At 47.6% G+C, this 19,652-nt stretch overlaps 1 protein-coding gene across 2 annotated transcripts in view; it reads right to left on the bottom strand.

Moving 5' to 3' along the window:
• Positions 1-19,652, bottom strand: part of LACC1 (laccase domain containing 1) — a 178,373-nt gene that overhangs the window by 120,355 nt on the left and 38,366 nt on the right. For both annotated transcript variants that reach the window (XM_078657301.1, XM_078657300.1), the window contains exon 3: positions 15,143-15,324. In XM_078657301.1, coding sequence (XP_078513427.1) covers positions 15,143-15,324 — 182 coding nt within the window. The remainder of the gene's footprint in view (positions 1-15,142; positions 15,325-19,652) is intronic.

Below are 19,652 nucleotides of genomic sequence, written 5' to 3'. Positions count from 1 at the left end.
TATTATTTAATTGCTTTATATTAGTTTTAATACATTTAAAAATTCGATATTTTAGTTACCTATATTTTTAACAACTATATTTTGTACTCGATATTTGAGTCCTTGCCTGTTTGTAGATAGAGACTCGATATTCTGTACCTCAATATTTTGGCTTCGATATTCTGGGCAGTCGATAGTCTGACCCTCGATATTTAGTCACTGATCCAATCCATCCATCTACTAACACTTGTATTTCAGAATATAGGTAACACAAATAACGTCTGACATAAATATTATAGCCGGGTGAAGATTTCCTGTTATTATCTTCAATGGGCAATATTTTTTATGTATGATATTTAGGACCATATGTCTGTCAGATGATATTAAGGCCTCCATATTCTGGTGCCACACCTACATAGAGTTCTGAGTGGCTAAGCCTGGTGTAGCTTTCATTCGCATAGCAGGTATTGTGGCATGAGGGGGCCACTGAACCCTGATTATTTGGGTGTTTTATAATTCAAACAGCAGCCAAGGGGGCTCGTTCCCATCCTTGCACTATGGCCCAAAACACACTAGGCACGCTAGTGTAAACATGAGCTACAGCTGGCATACACTACTATTTTAATCTGTTTTTGCACAATTCCAAAATAATTTTTATATGGAAATCGATTCGTTCATCGATAAAAATGAAATCTCGTCTCTATTAATAGCCCGCTCTGAACTCCACATTTACCTCGACTTGCAGATATGTAGTCAGGAAGGCCCAGCGACTTAGGCCCACATTTACTGATTGATGGGTCACAGGTGGGCGAGAACGTAGCTGGCAGACAACACTCTCGAAGGAAACTCTTGATCAGACCCACAGATAGGTGCGGAGAAATTACACTGGTGAGGGGAGATTGCCCCAATAAAGCAAGCATGGCCAGAGGGGTAATGTGCACTCCTAAAAACACGATAAAGACAGATGTCACCTGAGTTAGGAACACATAGCCAATCAGGACCTAGCACACATAGTGATCATGTGCTCCCCATGCCAGACATCTGGACACATTATCCACTGGCCACACTGTGTCCACGCAAGGTCGAGACCCACCTGTAGTAAGCATGAGGCCATTAATTTATTACTCCAAAGGTAGAAACCAACATTCCTCACCATATATGGTATGCCAGAAATGTTGTAATTAAATGTTTTGTGCACCCATAGTTACATCTAAGATGTGCATATTCTAGGTAGAGTTGAGTGTCCTCTCCCATTTAACATGGAGGTATCAAGACTTTCCTGTTATTGTGAGCTCAAGGCAAAAGGGAATCAGTGGAAAGGTGACCACACTTCTTTACCCACTATTTATGGTTCAATCAAAGTATCAGTGGTTAAAACCAGCCATGCACTAATAATACACATCAGGCCTTTTCTATGAGGTCATAGCATGACCAGTAACAACTGACTAGTAACCATATTGGGCCCTGACATTTGTCACTGGTGTCCCAGTTTCAAATGTACAGTTGGACTGTAAAGTGTGAGCCACAAGTTGATTTGAGTATCCAATGGTTGAGTAATGCAATAGTCAGGCTTAAAGTAGAAGGTGGTAGAGACTTATGTCCAGGCAGACTATGACACAGTTGTACCACACAACAAAGGTCAATGTTTATTCAGTGATATTTAAAAAAAATATGACTTAACTTACAATTGAGAATTGATAGAGCAATCAAAAGATAAACTCGCCCCTGTACCTATGGAAGATGAGGTATGAGTCCACAAGCGCACAAGGGTTTAGAGATAAGCAACTGGTAGCACAGATATTCAATAAAACAATTTGTTGACACTGATTAGCTTGGGTCAAAGGTTTGAAAATCCAGCAAAGGTTTTGTTCTTTTATGATAACTTGTGTTGTCAAGTTGTTCTCATTGGCTCTTGCAATGTATCTCTGTTTTATGGGCATCTGGGCCTTGTTTCCTGATAACATAGAATGGCCAGCCATAGTCATAGTCATAGTTTTGACAGAACCACCTGAACTACATAGCTGGCTCTGTCAAAACTATGGCAAACCTCCCAAAACCACTTGAAAAATGCACCAAAGTCAAAATAGTGAGTGTCGGGATCAAGAAAGTATTACTCTTTTAAAATATTAGCTCAATGTCTGTCAGGTCTCCTAAAGCCTTATGTCCTCTTGTATCTTTGGGCCCCATTGGGCCGTTTTGCTCCATCCTGGGCTCATTTTGCTCCTGATGGTGAGCCCTAGCCACTTAGAGCACTTTCATGAGGCATCCTGGCCTCTAAGGTGCCGAAATTTGTAGGAAGCTGGTTCCACTGACTTCCTGCGCCAGCCTTTTGCCTTGTTCTCCTCTAGTGCTTTTCTCCTCCCTGGCACTGAAGTCCAGTTCTCCCCCAACTGGTCCTTGGGGGTATAAGGGGACCAGCTTCCCTGGAACGGGGGAGAGCCCCACTGGTCCTGGGGAAACTGTAGTCAGAGTACTTAGTCCAGATGGCCATCAGGGGGTTTCCTATTTCCAGTTGTCCATGGCTGCTGCCTCCAGGTCCAAAGACCAGTGAAAAAACACAACCAAACATCTCTCCCCTTGTATTTGTAAGTGAGGGTGGAAGGTTTCAGAAGCAAGTCAACTCTAGCCTATCCTGGGGTGCACATCATCCTACACCAATGTCCCAACCCTCCTGCACAGCCTGATGGGAGAATTTAAAATGAAGTCAACCAGGAGTCAATGGTCACATCTTCTCTGGGGCCTCAGCTCTGTCCCTAGATGACATCACTGCCAGGACGTTTCTCACCAAACCTTCAAAGGGGAGCCGCCTCCTGTGTTGGCTTCAGAGGTCTGGGCTCCCTCCTTTGTTCAGTGGGCTTGAGATAGCTCATTCCTGGTGCAGTGACACAGCTGATTGATGGATGTAGACCCTTTGTCCCAACCCCTTACCTCCCCAGGATCTGAGTGTAACACTGCTAATTGTTCCCCTATGAGGGGAGACCTGCTGCTTGAGCAATATGTAATTAACTTGGTGCAGCAAGGTGAAAAAAGTCCCAGACATTAGAGTTAATAATGTGACTGGAAATATTGTGTTAGAAACCCTGTTGGTGGGTGATTGAGTTTGCTCCATTTTTAAGTTGAAAGTTACTTCAAGGTTAATCCCCACACCTTGGAGAGGTGCAACAGCAAAAAGACCAGCTCTTAAAAGGACCTAGATCAGCATAAGGCACTATTGTTTACTATCTTTTATTAGATATATTTGAAAAGATATATGCTAAACTAGTTTTTAAAAGATTATCAGATAGGATAAGGGATAAAGACATTGCCACCCCAGAGCAGGGAGTTTTTAATCCTAATTACTTTACATTGGATCATTGTTTACTTTTTGGGCTATCACTCGGAGAACTATCGTGTCTGAGAGGTAGCTTTGTGTTGTTTTGTGGACTCTTGGGTTGCGATGGATCATGCAGATCTGTTCATTTTATTGGGGCGAAATCGAGGTTACGGATGTCCTCCTATGGGTTGCTTTCAGTGCTAATGCTCTTGCATAAAGATAACTGGGTTCAGTTTGAAACTGACCTTGATGGCCAAGTGACTGCACACATTCCAATATTCATTGGTGTTAAGCAAGACTGTATCTAGCCCTCTGCCCTTTTTGTCTTATTTAGTAGATTGTTATCATCATCTCTCCAAAATATTTAGTCTTTTTTTCCTAAAACAGAAGAAATACATGCTGGGTCACCCTTTTCTACACTGAAGATCTCACCATAATGGACTGTACCCCAGATGGCCTTCAACTGAAACTGATTTCATTGGTAAAATACTATTTTGAGATCAGGATCGTAGTTATCACTTCATGTTCTGATAACTACTCTTGGTAACTTTTTTTCATGAAAGCGGAGCAAATTACGCATTACAAATATATTGACCTTTTATGCTAATCTAATATGTAAGGGGACAGCCATCTGATCTCATGAAAAGATATATCGTAAGCATGGGCGAATTTTGCGAATTGGCAATCCGCGAAATTGCGTATTTATGGATTCGCAATCCGCAAAATCCGCGAACTCTCGCGAATTTAGTGGATTTTTTTTTGGTTTCGCAAGTGTTTCTGCCGTTTCGCGAGGGTTTTTTACCAGTTCGCAAACGCGAACTCACTTGTCGGGTAGCAACGGTCGCGACCATGTTGTTTCTACGTCTGGTTCATCACAGCACCCTATTTTTCACCACTGCCACCCTCTGTTTCACCACTGCCACCCTCTGGCTCACCCATGCCACCCTGTGTTTCATCACTGTAGATTATGGGGGGGAAAGCACACCTGCCCTGCCTCAACTGACCTGAATGAATTAGGGGCTGATTGATTAATGTGTCACTGAATTTGAACTTCCAGTCTGGCACCTGCTTCCTTATCTGTAATTGCTTTCTGTTGCAGTCTAATTTTTTTTAGCAGGACCTTTGGCATACTTGTAGCTATTCTCTGAGCCTGCTGTGACGGTCAGAGCAGGGTCATAGAATAGTTGCAAGTAGGCAACTGAACTCTGGAGGGGCCCCTCAGGAAGCAGTAGAGGGAATGGTTACTAATGTTAAGATTGAACTTTTGCACCTGCTGAGTGCTTTCAGTTTTGCAAAAATCCAAATATCCAGCAGCATCCACAAAAAGTAACCCTTCCAGGTCAAGATCCAAATCAAAGTGACCAGCACATGAAGAAAGCACTGGGAGGAGCCTGCTGGACAGGAACAGGAAGTTGGAGACTGTGGGGCACTTCCTTACCCCCCCCCCACAAAATGGACTCCTTGCAAAAAAAAAGTGCAGGCAAATTTCAACCTGAGGAGTTATTCTGATAAAAAATCATAATTTTCAAGGTTTATGCTGCCTGCTGGTGGATTTCTTGTGCGAAATTGCAAATTTTGCAATCTCGCAATTGCGAGATTGTCGCTGCCCGCCGCATCTACGTGTTCGCAAGTGTTTACTCCCGCGATGCGTGATCACGGGCCTTTATGACGTACTCGCGTTGCCAAACTCTCGCTGTGCAAGGTGGCAAGCCGCGATGACGTCGACAAACTCCCGCGGGATCCCGCAGCAAGATCCAAAATGGCGCAGCACACGCAAACATGGAGAAAAACAACTCTGCAAACGCTGAATGACGGTAAGTGAACGCTGCGAGCCGCAAAATTGTATAGTATTCTAGTTGGCAAGTGTGACCAAGCAAAAAATCCGCTTCGCACGGATTTACGAATTTTCGGCAAATTTGCGAGAGTTCGCGGATTGCGAATTTGCCGAAAATCCGCAAAATCCACGAGCGGAACGGATTTTACGCCCATGCTTAATATATCGTCTCTGCAGTAAATAGCGTCCTCCAGTTCGAAAATCACTATGGAAGATTCTCTCTTGAACCCATTCTGAATGCTTGTAAGGATACGATTTCTCTAGAGTCTCAAATTGACTGGTACCTGTTAGAGGATTATAGCATGAAAAGTTACTAAAAGTGCCCGTAAGGATATGACTCAAGCTATAAGATTGGTGCTAGGTTTTATCTCTTGGGACTTGTTGGCCTAGAGCCACCATTTGAAATACTATGGAGTCTATCAAAATACCTTATATTTGTGGGAAGGCTTTGAATGAATGGCAATTTAACTTTCCTTTGCAGGTCAAAAACTGCTTGAGTGAGTTGCGGGCAATTGTGTCCCCCTGTAAGCTCTCCGATACTCATACTCACATTTCATTAAAGAAACCTTTGCGTGTCTTAACAAAACCCTGCCGCTCTTGACAGGAGATATATACTTGCGTGAAGAAGCCTTCTCTTCACTTTTATATAGATTGGTTGGGGAATGTGGATTCCTTTCCCTAATGAATCTGCCTTATATGAAATTGCACAACTAGGTTTTTTATGTTACAATAGGTCTATATCTGATCTCGAATATTTTGGGCTTGTCATCCTGGACACAAACAAATTGTTATCCTTTACTGTAGATTTATGTCATGTTTTATTAGATTGCTTATAATGTTGGTCTATATGTTGTAATTATGTATGACCACTGTTTTCAAAACAGGGGAGCGGAGGCGAGGCACGGTGCGGCCCAGGCGAGCGGCGAGCCAGGAGCGCCGCGTGGCCAGCGGCGGGTGTCGGTTGGTAAAATCAGGAACGGAATGACCCTCCGGCCTTGCTCTGGAGCGGTGATTGCGGTGGTGTGGGAACCGGCGTTGGAGCGACCCTAGCTGGGAGCGGGGAGAGCGGCACCAGTGCACAGAGTGGCGGCGGAGTGCCGCTGGGTCGTCGGTGCGGAGAAGGCAGCGCTGAGCGGGACGACAGCTCTGCAAGCGCAGGCTCCGGAGCAGCCTGACACCCGCCGGAGGCGCGAACTCCCTCTCCCCTGTGTCTGCATGGCCCTCAGAGGTGAGGAGTGGGGGAGAGACTGCTGGGGACGCCTGATCTTCGGTCCGCAGCTCGGCGGACGGCACCAGGGGTCTGTTAGCGGCCGGTATTGGCGGACGGAGTGCCCCCCCTGACCCGGAGGGGGGCTATGAGCCAGTAACTGCGAACCAGGGAACCCCGGTGGACCCCCAGGCTGGAGTGCATTGTGGAGGCCTAGAGAAGGCAAGGGGGCCCTTCTTCCGCCCCTTGCATTCCCCACGGCAGTGTCCGGCACCTGGGGAGAGACGGTGGGGCCCATGTAGCTTTCCGCGTCCCGCCTGAGCAGAGCCTTATACCGCTTGGGGCCCGGAGGAGATCGTGGCGGAATTGGCTCACTGGGGCCTGATACTGTGACGGTGGAGAGGGCTATGGGTCGGTCCTCGCGGCATTAAGTGACCACCGGGCATGCAGTGGGATTACGGTGGGAGAGTGCCTCTTCTCCCTTCACTGGATTTTGCGAGTCGGGGGCCGCGGAAGCCCAGGAGGCCCCGATTAACCTAGTGTGGCGCGAGAACGCTTGCCACTGTCTGTGATTTACCACCTGGGCCCTTGAGGCGCGACACCCTGGCCTTCACTAGCACCTGGAGGAGTGGATCTTCAATGATGGCGAATTCGTAAGGGGTGACTGGACATTGGCTGGCGCTCCCCCATTGCTACTCTGCTAGTGGGCTCCCCCAGGAGACAAAATGGCGGCGAACAGGCTCAAGAAGGACAAACTGCCGAAAGATAGCACCCAGAAAGCCACTTAGCAGCCTACCTCGCCGGCTGCTGACAAGTCCCCACGCCGAGATGACACCGAGGCGCCATCAACCAAGGCTTTCATGCTGGAATTGTTTACTGCTATTAAGGAGGACATTACGGAACTGCATTCCCAGCTTGCGTCTGACCTGAGAGAGATGTGGCGGGACGTGGACAGTGTGGGGGAGCGCGTAGCGACGCTGGAGGAGCACGATCTGGGGACGGCGGAGGACGTACATCGACTTCAGCAGCATGTAATATGCCTTACAGAGCAGAACTTGGACCTGCAAGCCCACACCGAGGACTTGAAGAACAGATCTCGACGAAATAACATTCGGATTAGGGCGGTTCCATGGAAAGGCGAGGGTGCGGACCACCGGGAATATGTGGAGGCTCTCTTTCGGCACATCTTAAACGAGGAGGACCTGCAGGAGATTCAAATGGACCGAGTGCAACGTGTTGGCCTGCCACGAGGGCCCAAGGCCCCTCCTCCTGACATATTGGTGTGTGTGCACGATTTTCAGCTCAAAGAACGGATTTTGAGGAAGGCACGCGACCTTACTCCCCTTCAATTTCGAGATCACCACCCTCTGCTGTTTCAGGACCTTGCGGCCTCTACCCTGGTCAAACGGAGGGACTTTAAGCCTGTCACTAACTATCTCAGAGAGCAGGGTGTTCCCTACTTGTGGGGGCACCCGTTCAGGCTTATCTTCAAATGGAAGGCCAAGTTGATCCAGGTTCGGTCGTTGGAAGCAGCCCTTGACATTTTGGGTTTGGAGCGGCCTAAGACTCCAACTGAAGCCAGCGGTTCCCCCAACAGGCGACGGAGGCGTTCTATGGAGTGGCAGAGGGTCGGCAGGCCGGCACCGGCGACTAAACCTGTCGGGGGGCTTGCGGGAGAGAGGAGCGGTGGTGGCGTCTGTGGCTTTGGTGACGGACGCTCCAGGGGGCACATGAGAGCTGGATCTTTCGCTAGGCCCTGCCAGGGCCTGTAGCTGGCGCCGGAGGAGACTGCTCACAGGAAGTAGATGAGTAGACCTTTTGTGTCCTTGTTCGGGGAAGTGTCCTGTATCAGGAACTGGTAAAGGGTTGGTTGGAGCCATGTTCCCCTGCTTTCGGGGCCTGTTTAATGGACTATCGTTTACTACTTTTGCTTGTGTTGTTGGATCCTGTGTTTCTGGGGTGTTCCTTGTTGGGGGGAGGGGGGACCTGTGGGTGGGGAAGTTAGGGGCGGGTTGGGGTGCTCTGCATCAGCTAAAGGGGGTCATGGGTAGAACCGGGTGGGTTCCACATAAAAGCCCAGGGGTCTTGGGGGAGGTTCTGCGGAGGGTTGTATTGTTCCTGCTATGCATTGTTGGCCTAGACACAGTAATAGGTGTTAATGCGGTTCCTCTGGTCTATGAAGGATGTCCAGGGATTTGAAAGTGGTGAGCCTTAATGTTCGGGGACTAAATAGCCCAGTGAAGCGGGCTGCGATTCTGTCCCTCTTGGAGAGTGCAGATAGTGATGTGTGCCTCTTACAAGAAACGCATTTCCTTTCTAAAGATGTCCGACGCATGCGGGATAAGCGTTTTCCACTGCAGCTTTGGTCCTCTGGCCCGAATAAGAAACATGGGGTTGCGCTGCTGTTTAGTGCCCGTATGCATTGTAAGGGGATCTCCCAGGTAGTTGACATCAGAGGGAGGTTCCTGGCTGTACGGGTGCAATGGGGTGGGTCGATCTTCACGATAGGGTCTATTTATGCCCCAATGTCCAGCAAGAATCCTTTCTATGTGAAGCCCTTGCGCAGGTACTGGCATCTCCAGATGCACTGATCTTGGTGGGTGGATATCTTAATCTTGTGATGGAGGGAGGGATGGATAGATCGGAGCAACGGTCACGCCAAACTGGCACTTGGTCACAGGAAGGGAAACAGTGGCTTTCGGAGGGGGGGTTGCATGATGTGTGGCGCGTCCAGCATCCCCAAGAGCGCGATTACACCTACTACTCAGCCGCTCACAAGACCTATGCGCACCTCGATTACTTTTTAGCCACATCCTCCTTTTTGCCTCACTTGTCTGCTGCGGATATCACGCCACACTCCCTTTCCGATCATGCACTCATATCCGTAGAGGTCTCGTTCAGTGGCGCCCGATCGCCTTCGGCTGGTTGGCGCCTTCGAGACTCCATGCTGCACTCTGACTATGTGGTGACGAAGATTCGTGACACTATCACTTTTTACTTGGCAGAAAATATGGTAGAGGACCCACCGCTAGCCTCGATTTGGGAAGCGCTGAAATTAGTGGTAAGGGGAGATTTTATAGCGCTCTCGGCGACATATGCTCGGCTGCGCAGGGAGAAGCATGCGGAGCTAGAGGGAGATGTACGTGGCCTGGAGGCGATACACAAGAGAACGGGGGCGCCACGGGTGTGGAGAGAACTGGAGACGAAAAGACGTATGCTCAAACACCTGGACCTTGATAGAGTGGAGCATGCATTATTGCGCTTGCGCCACAAATTCTACCTATGCGGGGATAAAGGGGGTAGGATGGTTGCGCATAGGCTGTGCGCGCGGGTGCAGTCACAAACTATCCAAGCAATCAAAGATCATCGGGCGCAGACCCACACCACTGACACTGCCATTGTCAATGCCTTTCGCCACTTTTATCAATCGCTATATAAGTGGGAGGGCACGACACCTGAGAGCATAAAGCAGTATCTTGCATCGTCTGGGGTCACACCCCTGTATCGGGACTCAGCCGAGGCGCTGGACGCAGAGATACGAGTGGAGGAGGTTATCTCGGCCATCGCGCGACTGAAATTAGCCAAATCACCTGGGCTAGACAGGTTTTCAGCTATATTTTATAAAACGTATTGTAAGGAGCTGGCTCCTATACTGACTCGCCTCTTTAATTCCTTCCTCGACACCGGGGTGGTAACTCCCTCCATGACTGAAGCAGCCATAATGGTCATTCCCAAACCAGGGAAGGATCCTACGGAATGCGCTCTTATAGGCCGATCTCACTCCTTAACATTGATGCCAAGTTATTTGCGGGAGTGTTGGCTGCAAGGCTTAGCCCTCCGATTGATCCTGATCAAGCGGCGTTTATACCAACTAGACAGGGGGGAGATAACACCAAGAGATTGCTTCATCTGCTGGACCTGGTACACCGCTCCAGGACGCAAGCCTTTCTGCCTTCCATCGACGCGGAGAAAGCATTCGACCGTGTTGACTGGGGTTATATGTTCGAGGTGCTACGGGCTTTTGGTATTGGCGATAACTTCTTGCGGTGGATCCAGTGCCTCTATGCAGCTCCTACAGCGGTGGTGCGGGTGAATGGGTGTCGATCTGCCTCCTTTTCCATTACTAGGGGGACGCGGCAGGGGTGCCCCCTATCCCCGCTGCTTATTGCACTCTATTTGGAGCCTTTCGCCCAACGCGTGCGATCTCACGCTGATATCTCGGGGATCCGCTTCGGGGCCGATGTCCATAAAATCAGTCTGTATGCGGACGATGTCATCTTAGCTTTGACTAACCTCCACTCTTCTCTGCGGTGTCTGTTCGCGGAACTCCTTGCCTTCCAAAATGCGGCGGGGTTTAAAGTAAATTTTTCTAAATCGCAAATTCTCAATGTCTCCATCCCGGACATTGATGTAGGGGACCTGCGGAGGGACTTTTCCTTCCAATGAGTACAATCAGACATCACATACTTGGGTATACGGCTAGCCCCGACCCTTTACAAGACCCTTTCCTTAAATTATACCCTTTTAGCTGAACAGGCTACTAAGACCCTCTCCGACTGGTCCCGCCTTAATTTGGCTTGGTTTGGGAGATTGTCCGCAGTCAAAATGACGGTGCTTCTCCGCATCCTCTATCTTTTTCAGATGTTTCCTCTGAGTCCACCGCCGGGCATGCTGCGGAGACTTCAGGATCTCCTCAACAAGTTCTTATGGAACCACAAGAGGCCACGCTTTGCGTTTACCGTGACCACTACCTCGAAAGCTGCTGGTGGGCTGGGTTTCCCGCTGCTCGCTGCATACTTCCAGACGTCCTGCCTTCGGTACATAGTCGAGTGGAATAGGCCTATGTCTAGTAAGCACTGGAACTTTATGGACCAGTCGGTTGCTGGATGTAATATTTGGCGAGAGCTATGGCTGCCGCGCAGGCGTAGGGCGTGGGGTCTGTATTCCTCCCCTGTGACATCTCCAACGCTAAAGGTTTTGGATCAGCTGGCGCTGCGTGAAGGATGGACTTCCTTCCCCTCCCCAATGACAACCATAGTAGATAATCCTGACTTCCGGCTGGGCTGTGCATCACCGGTCTTCCATCGCTGGCGAGAGTAAGGCTGCAAGCGGGTGGGCTCGCTCTTCGATCTCGACGGGCTGATCCCGTTTCCTACGCTGCGTTCGGAATAGTTTCAGGTGCACAAGGAGGACGCGTTCTACCATGCACAAGTGACGCACTGGGTGACTCACCCAGCCAATGTGGCCCTTATGTCGTGGCCGCTAACGACCTTTGAACATTGGCTGGTATGCAAAAAAGATGACTGGGGCCTCATTTTGGAGCTTTTCGCGATGATTCTGCCCTGCTCACGGAAGCAACGTACAAAAGCGCAAGTCCGCTGGGAAGCAGAGTTAGGGCGTCCTCTGTCGACCAAAGAATGGGAGCACGTGTTCTATAGAGCGCACCACATGACTTCTAACACTACAGGGACTTGACCAGCCTACAAAACAGCGACCTATTGGTAACACACCCCTGCGCGCATCAAGATGTGGGACAAGGCGAAGTCAGGCCTCTGCTGGAGGGGTGTGGGATGTTTGGGACCTTGATTCACTTGCTATGGCGCTGCGCAAAATTGGAACGCTACTGGGCCAAAGTGCTTGACGAGCTAGATGCTGCTTTTCAGATTACACTGCCCCGGCTGCCTGAACACACGTTATTGGGGCTACCCCATCCTAAATCTTTCCCTTTGCGCTCACTCAGGGGCAGACAAATTACATTGGCTTTGCTAGCGGCGCGACAGGTGCTTTTGGCCCGGTGGGGTTCCCTGGCAATACCTGAATCCCGAGACTGGATCCAACGGTTGTGGCATACCCTTGCTATCGAGCGCCTCTCCTTGGGTATTGATGGGACAGGCTCGGAGTATGCTAGGCTCTGGGGTCCGTTTTTACAGCTATTGTCCAAAGACCTTCGGGAAGTGACATGTCCGAAGTACTTGCAAATCCTACAATTTATACCCTTGGAACCTGTAGGGGCCACACCGGTCACTTGAAGGACCATGATATGCAGTCAGGATGAGTGGATGGATCCCTGGGGGCAATTGGGGTGTAGAGAAGCTGATGCGGAGTAGGGTGAGTGTGGGAGGGTGGGGGGAGGGAGGTTTTGGACGGGTACAGGGCTAGGGAGGGGGAGGTCTTGTTTTTCCGGTTTCCTTTTGGTTTTTTCCTTATAAATGCGGTGGCTGTAACTCAGGTGGGGCGGCGGAATTTCTCCAGTTACGCGGGGTCGACCTCTGGGGTGTAGACCCAGACGCTGTGTCTTTGCTGTATGTATCCGCCCTGCCGGCAAGTTGATGTAGGCAGCTGGGCTGTGTTCTGAGATGTCCTCTCCGCACAATAAAAATGATTGATTCTAATTTACTTGCAGGTCCATAGTAAAGTGGTACCACATGCCTCCAAGACCTGTAAATTAAATGCTACAAGTGGGCCTGCAGCTCCAATTCTGCCACCCACTTATGGTGTCTTTATTAATACATATCTAAGGACTGCCATTGCAGCCTGTATGCAGTTTTAAACCGCCAATTCGACTTGGCAAAATAAATATTTTGCCATGCCTAAACTCCCTTTTTGAATAAACATAAGTCACCCCTAAGGGCAGGATGCAGTGTATTTAAAAGTTGGACTTGTACTTTTAAATTTTACATGACCTAGTATTGAAAACCCCATACATTCTGTTTTTTCACTACTGCAAGGCGCACCAATCTCATTGGATAACATTGGGTTACCTTATTACATTTAATAAGTGCTAAAATTCAATTTGAGAGCTAGTAGATATATTGAGTTTGGTGTCTAAAGAATTGTAATTTAAAACTCTCTTTAAAGGTAAAGTCGGATTTTAAGTCACACCTAGAAAATTTGCTTTTGCCTGTCCTAACCATTTTGGTGCATGCAGCCTGTATCCGGGGTCACATGACTAGGTGCACCTGGCAGTTGCCATTTGTGTATTACTCACAGACAGTGAGACAAAGGGGGAATTGGTATTGGGAGGATGGGCCATCTCTGACTTGAGGAGGTGGAGCTATCAGCTAACACACTGGCACATCACAAAATCTCTGCCAGAGCACACTCACAAAGGGTTTCACCCCAGTCTTTTGTGACCCTAAACACGCTGGGGCCAGGGACAGGGAGGTAGGAAAATCCAAGCACCTCTGGGGGTGGAAAGACTCAGAAGGACTACTGAACTGCTCTGCTGCCCTGCTACCCAAGTAAGACGGTCTGGACCTGCATCTTAAACCCAGGTCCACCAGAGTGACTCCCAAGGTCAAGTTGGCTGGCCTCCTGATCAAAGCCTAAGGGACAGAGAATGCTCCAACCAACTTGAACCCAGCACCTGGAATCAATCTCCAGTGAGTGTTGATCCCGCCAAGTGGTGCCACCCCATTCCTGAACCCTTGCAAGTGGGCCTGAAGGTGCTCTGCTAGCCCAGCTGCGCTCCTGTAGGCAGAACCGACGCATCGCGATGCATATCCGACAAGAGGAATTCAGGTACTTTGTTCAGCGGGCCCATGCTCCATTGCAGTCGGCATGAACTTTTGACTTTATCCCGGTCCAGTGAGACCGGATAACCACAGTTGGCACTTTGTGCTTTTAGGCACTATTTTCACTTAAATACGCATATCTCAGGTTCTATTGATTGGACTATTGTCATTTTGGTCTCAAGTAATTATTTAAATGTTACTTTAAATTGGGGTTGTATTTTTCTTCTATTGTGTTTCCACTTTATTATGTTTTAAATGCTGCATATATGCTTTACACATTGCCTCTAAGTTAAGCTTGACTGCTGTGTGCCAAGCTACCAGAAGGTTAAGCTTGGGCTAATTTGAGGTTTGCTTCTGTTTCACCATGACGGAGATTGTGGATGCTGCTTGAGTAGGTTTTCACCTACCTGAACCGAACCAGTCATCCAATTTTCTACAAAGTGCATTGTATCCTAATACACTTGAAATAAGGAGAAGAGGATTTCTATCACGTCGTGATGGAGTACCTGTCCACCAGGCTAGAGAGCAGGCCTTTTTGGGGATGGAATATATGACAGTGTGCTCCTCTCACTTAAATGTTCAATTACGAGACACGTTTTCAAAAACTGAATTGCAAACACTGTAAGACAGCAGGTTAGAAACCGTGTACTTTTTTGAGGTGAAAGTTGACTTATAAAAAAGGGAAGAAAACAATGTAACATTTTGCAATAATTAAAAAAAGGATAGAGAAAGTGGCAGACTAGAAGTCCTCAAAGTTCTTATCCAACTTCAAATGCAACACTATGGTTTACAAATGAGGCACTGGTGCCATAGCATGCACTGACTTATTATTCACTAGTGTTTACTTTTATAATACAGCCATGTCGTTTGTCTCTGTACATTGTACCTTAGTCACATATAATGTTCAGACATTATGAAAAGTACATATATTGCTGTGTCTTTTACATTTTGATAATGTATTAAACCCTAAACTCCACAAGTCAGACGCCATAGGTGAAAGGGATAGGGAGGAAATATCCATTCTTTCTGATCAGGGTGGAAACACCGATGGTTGACATATTTAATGAATACATTTCTTTGCCAAAAAACGATTTTATCTTACAAAAATCTGTTTGTTTTAACGGTTTGCATTATTCACTGCATCGTATGACAATGCTTTTATCCTTTTTACAACTTTTTATAATGTTCAACAGTACACAGTAATATTTTAACTCGTATTAATTTTAAACATTGGTATTGTAAAAGAAGGAGTATGTGATATCACAGTTTATTGGCACTATTATCAACTACCGTACCTTTACAGGGCGGTATGTGTCTGGATGGAACCCAGCAGCCTTTGCCAAGCGGTGTAAGTTTTCTGTAACCACTGCCTTTGGATCCTTGCGTTTTGAACTGCTGAACAGGTTCAGGGAGCTGAGGGTTGCAATGTAGGAAATGCCACCTTCTCTTGTAGTAAAGCCATGTATGAAAATGGAATCTGTTGGGCAGATTAGATTTCTTCAATATAATACATCAATGTAGAGAAGATAGGGTATAAAAACATGTTCCTAAGGCTAGGTCATGCTTAATATAGACACAGGTGACGAGAGTGGATTACATCAATTAATGATTTTTCTCTGATAACAGCAACACTTAAGAAAATCGTATGGCGCTGTACAGTGAAGGATATACTCAGTAATGATGAATGAAACATACCTCACTGAAATCCTTAAAACCAATAAGACCCAAAATATGAGTCTCATTATGATGGTGGTCGGACCACCATCTGGCCGGGAAGGGGACCGACCTGCTAGCTGTCGGCGGTCTCGCCATTGGGATTAAGATGCGACTGCAATCACAGCGGTCGCAATCTGTATATTTTGTATTGCGGCATGTGCTGCGGACTGCAGCACACACCGTAGTCCAAAATAAAAACATTACACATATCCCTGGACTATGTGGCACGCACCATGCAGTGCCTGCTACCAGGTGCAGGGATATGTAGGGGGGCACCATATCGGAGGTCCAGGGGGAAGGGCGGCCATCTATAGGCCCCCAAGTCCCTTTCACCCTGCATTTACTTAACGGGTTAACTGCCATGAAACAGCCGGCGGAAAGGGACATTGTAATCCCTATGGCGGTGACTGAGCAGGCACTGCCACCATTGTAGGGATTGCAGTCCCTCCGCCGTCTGACAGGTTCCTTGAGCCCATTGGATCTGTGGCAGTCGGTCTCTCTGACAGCCCAATATCCACCAGCCATCATAATGCGGTGGGTGGACCTGCAGGGTCCGATGACGGTGGGACAGCCACCGACAGTCAGACAGTGGCGGTCCCACCGTAATTGTAATTGTGCCCTAAGTTCCAGTTAACACTTTTAGATACATGTGTAATGATGGACCATTAGCCCCATCTCAGTGGACTGTTGGGGTAGCAGATGACGGTTTTGCAAACTGCTTACTGCATACGACCATGGTTGTTCAACTTCTTTCCCTCAGAAAACTCATGCAGTGCATGAATATCATCTCATGCACAAATAGAAGCTGCCAGAGAGGCTCAGCAGAGAAGTACTTTCTTATTAGGGTTGGTAAAAGAGATAAAATAGTGGCTTCCATAGGTTGGGAATGACCATGATGATGAGGATCTGTTTTATCCACATTCAATTTTAACTAACGTTCCACAATTCATTCTCGGATGTTTGACAAGCTATGTTAAAGAGAGCATTCATCTCAGCAGAGGCTGGGCAATCGAAAAAGTGTGAGACACGATTCTAAAAAGTCACATAGTTAGTTAGCTATAAAAGGTTACTGTATCTTGGCTCTTCTTAGTATTTCCTAGGTAGGCGCTGCCTCTTTGTTGGCATGCTTACCTACTCTTCTTCTGAGCTCTTGGCTCTGCGTAGGGACCCCTCGTCTTGCCATCATATATTTCCGGGAGGGCGTGTTCTTAAGAGAGGTTGCGTGGGTTGTTGCTGGCGTCTTTCGAGCAACGGCATTAACCGGCCGGCCGTCTCACCTGCTCTAAATGAGTGCCTTCTTCTCAACACGAGATCTCTTGGCAGACATTCCCTCGATATTTGGAACCTACTGACGGAGTCTAAACCACCTTGTTTGTTTCTTACTGAGACATGGTTTGGAGAAGGCTCAGGTCCCGATCTAGCTAACGCTATCCCTCCCGACTATACCACATTTAGGAAGCATAGAGTGATAGGTAGAGGAGGAGGGGTCGCCTTGGCTGTTAATAAGTTCTTTTCCTGTACTACCTTCTCGATTGACAATATCCCTAACTGTGAGGCCCTTGGTTTCACTCTTACGCTGTCACCGCATCAAACGGTCGTGGGGATTTTACTTTACAGAGCACCTGGTCTTCTGGGCCCCTTCTTTGACGAATTGCAGGCGGCACTTTCTGTGCCTTGTCATAGCATGGAAGCATGCATTGATTCTTCCACTGATCAAGAAGACTAACCTTGATCCTCTTATCCATGCTAACTACAGGCCCATCTCTCTCCCCCTGCTCTGGCTAAGGTGACCGAGAAGCACGTGCATAGCTCCATTTCCAACTTCATTGAGAGTAACAACATTCTCCATGACTCTCAATCGGGCTTTCGCACGAATCTTAGCACAGAGTCCGCTCTTCTCGAGGTCACCGATGCCATCAGGGAGGTTTTGGATACTGAAGGGAAGGCCATTTTGGTTATGCTGGATTTGTCGGCGGCTTTCGGCACCGTCCCCCATGAAGGTCTCCTTTTAAGACTCCAGGAGAGCGGTTTTCGTGGGACGGTGCTGAATTGGTTTAAGTCATTTCTGACCGGCCGCCGGCAAGTGGTCTGGGCACCTCCGTTTTCCGCTGAAATGCCGCCGCTGGAGGTGGGGGTGCCACAGGGTTCCATCCTTAGCCCTACGCTTTTTAACATCTATATGGCCCCTCTGGCGGCGGTTGCGGAATCTTTCGGTGCCCAGATCATAACCTATGCTGATGACACCCAGTTGCTCTTTACATTTGATAAGGGCAGGGATTTTGACGGCCCTCGGATTAGAGACTGTTTGGGAGCTGTCTTTGCTTGGTTCCAGCGACACAGCCTAAAATGCAATTCCGATAAATCGGAATTGCTTTTTTTTGGATGCCCTCCTGATCCTGGCTGGAAGGCTTGGTGGCCTTCAGATATGTTTCCACCGGATGCCACCTCTTCCAAAGCTTAAAATCTGGGCTTTGTGATAGATGATGGCCTCGCCTTTGGCCCCCAGATCATTGGGCTGACTGGCAAATGCTTCGGCCTTCTGAAGATGCTGCGGAAATTTCTTCCGCTGCTGTCACTGAAGCATAGAAAGATCATCGTGCTGGCCTTGATAGGTTCGCGTTTGGACTACGCGAATGTTCTCTATCTTGGCCTGCCGAAATATCTTTTGGCTCGACTGCAGATTGTGCAAAACTCTGCGGCCAGAGCCATCTTTGGTCTCCAGCGCAGAGCTGGAGCCACAGAGTTGCTAAAAAAATTGCACTGGCTCCAAGTCGCCAAAAGGATCGCTTTTAAGGCGCTTACTTTTGCCTTTAAGGCCCTTCATCAGATAGGCCCCAAATATCTTCAGAAGCGCCTGGCTTTTTATGTGCCTCGCAGGACGTTACGTTCCGCGACTTTATCTAAAGCCTTGATTCCCCCCATTCGCCTTGCTAGAATCGGAGGACGCTCCTTTCGCTTTCTAGCGCCTCAAGGTTGGAATGATTTGCCTGTCCTGCTTAGGAAAGCTGATGATCTGCTCTCCTTTAGAAAAGGACTTAAAACCTGGCTTTTTGCTCAATAACTGCTCTCCTGCTTTCTTCCATTCCGTTGTGTTATGTTTCTCTTATTCCTAGGGCTCTTTGCCAAAGCGCCGGGACACTCCTAGGAGTAGCCGTGCGCTATAAAAGAGCATTTTTAACATAACATAACATAAGGGTGATAGGCCAGTAGCTGAAAGGAAAGGTAGTGTCAAGAATGATTTCCGATTGAAGGAATTATAGTTCATTTTTAAAGGAAGATGGAACAGTACCAAGCTCATTGAAAGAAAGCAGTAATGATGGGACCCCCTCAAAAAAGTAAGTTACGGCCAAGGAACAGAGGGGAAAGAAAGAAACAATAAGAAAGGTGTTCCCTCAACGGCCACAATTATTCAAAGTCTGTATATATCATATTCCTCATATAAACAGTGATAAATGTACAACAACCATGTTTTTTCAGTTTTTTTCAAAAAATATATATCATTTATTTTGTATTTTTTTTAAATATTAACATTGCTCTCAAGAATACATTATAATGTTCATTGTTGAAGAATACAAAAAGACATTAAATCACAAAATCAATCAATCAAAAAGATTTACATAGTTCATACAATAAAGAAAACCAATATTATAATAACATTACACAAAAGAAGAAAATCTGAAAAAAGGAAATGTATATGTAAAAGAGAACAATCCATGTGTCCCTGGAGGTTCTCACCGAAAAACAACATCCACACTCATACATACACATTCACATACACTACAAATGTCAAAAGGAATCTGGGTACTAGTAAACAGGGAGCCCCCTGCCACTAGAGCGGTCTCAAAATGAAATGTGAGACCCGCACTCTGGTAGTCGACGCGCGTTTCGGCGGCTCTCGGCCACCTTCCTCAGGACCTTTTTCCAGATGAACAGCAACCCAAAGAGACCCTAGAGGACACTGTAAGGTCTTTGTTTATATTCTAGACAATGGTAGCAAACCAATATGCCACAGGAAGGATGACTCTCGTTCTAATCAATCTCTCTTTGTAATTTTGGAGATGTCTCTATGAAGGTACCGAATTGATGTAT

This window comes from Lissotriton helveticus, chromosome 8, assembly GCF_964261635.1.
Source record: "Lissotriton helveticus chromosome 8, aLisHel1.1, whole genome shotgun sequence".
Taxonomy (NCBI): domain Eukaryota; kingdom Metazoa; phylum Chordata; class Amphibia; order Caudata; family Salamandridae; genus Lissotriton; species Lissotriton helveticus.
Note: the sequence above shows the minus strand (reverse complement) of the source record. Positions and strands in the feature narration are given on the sequence as shown.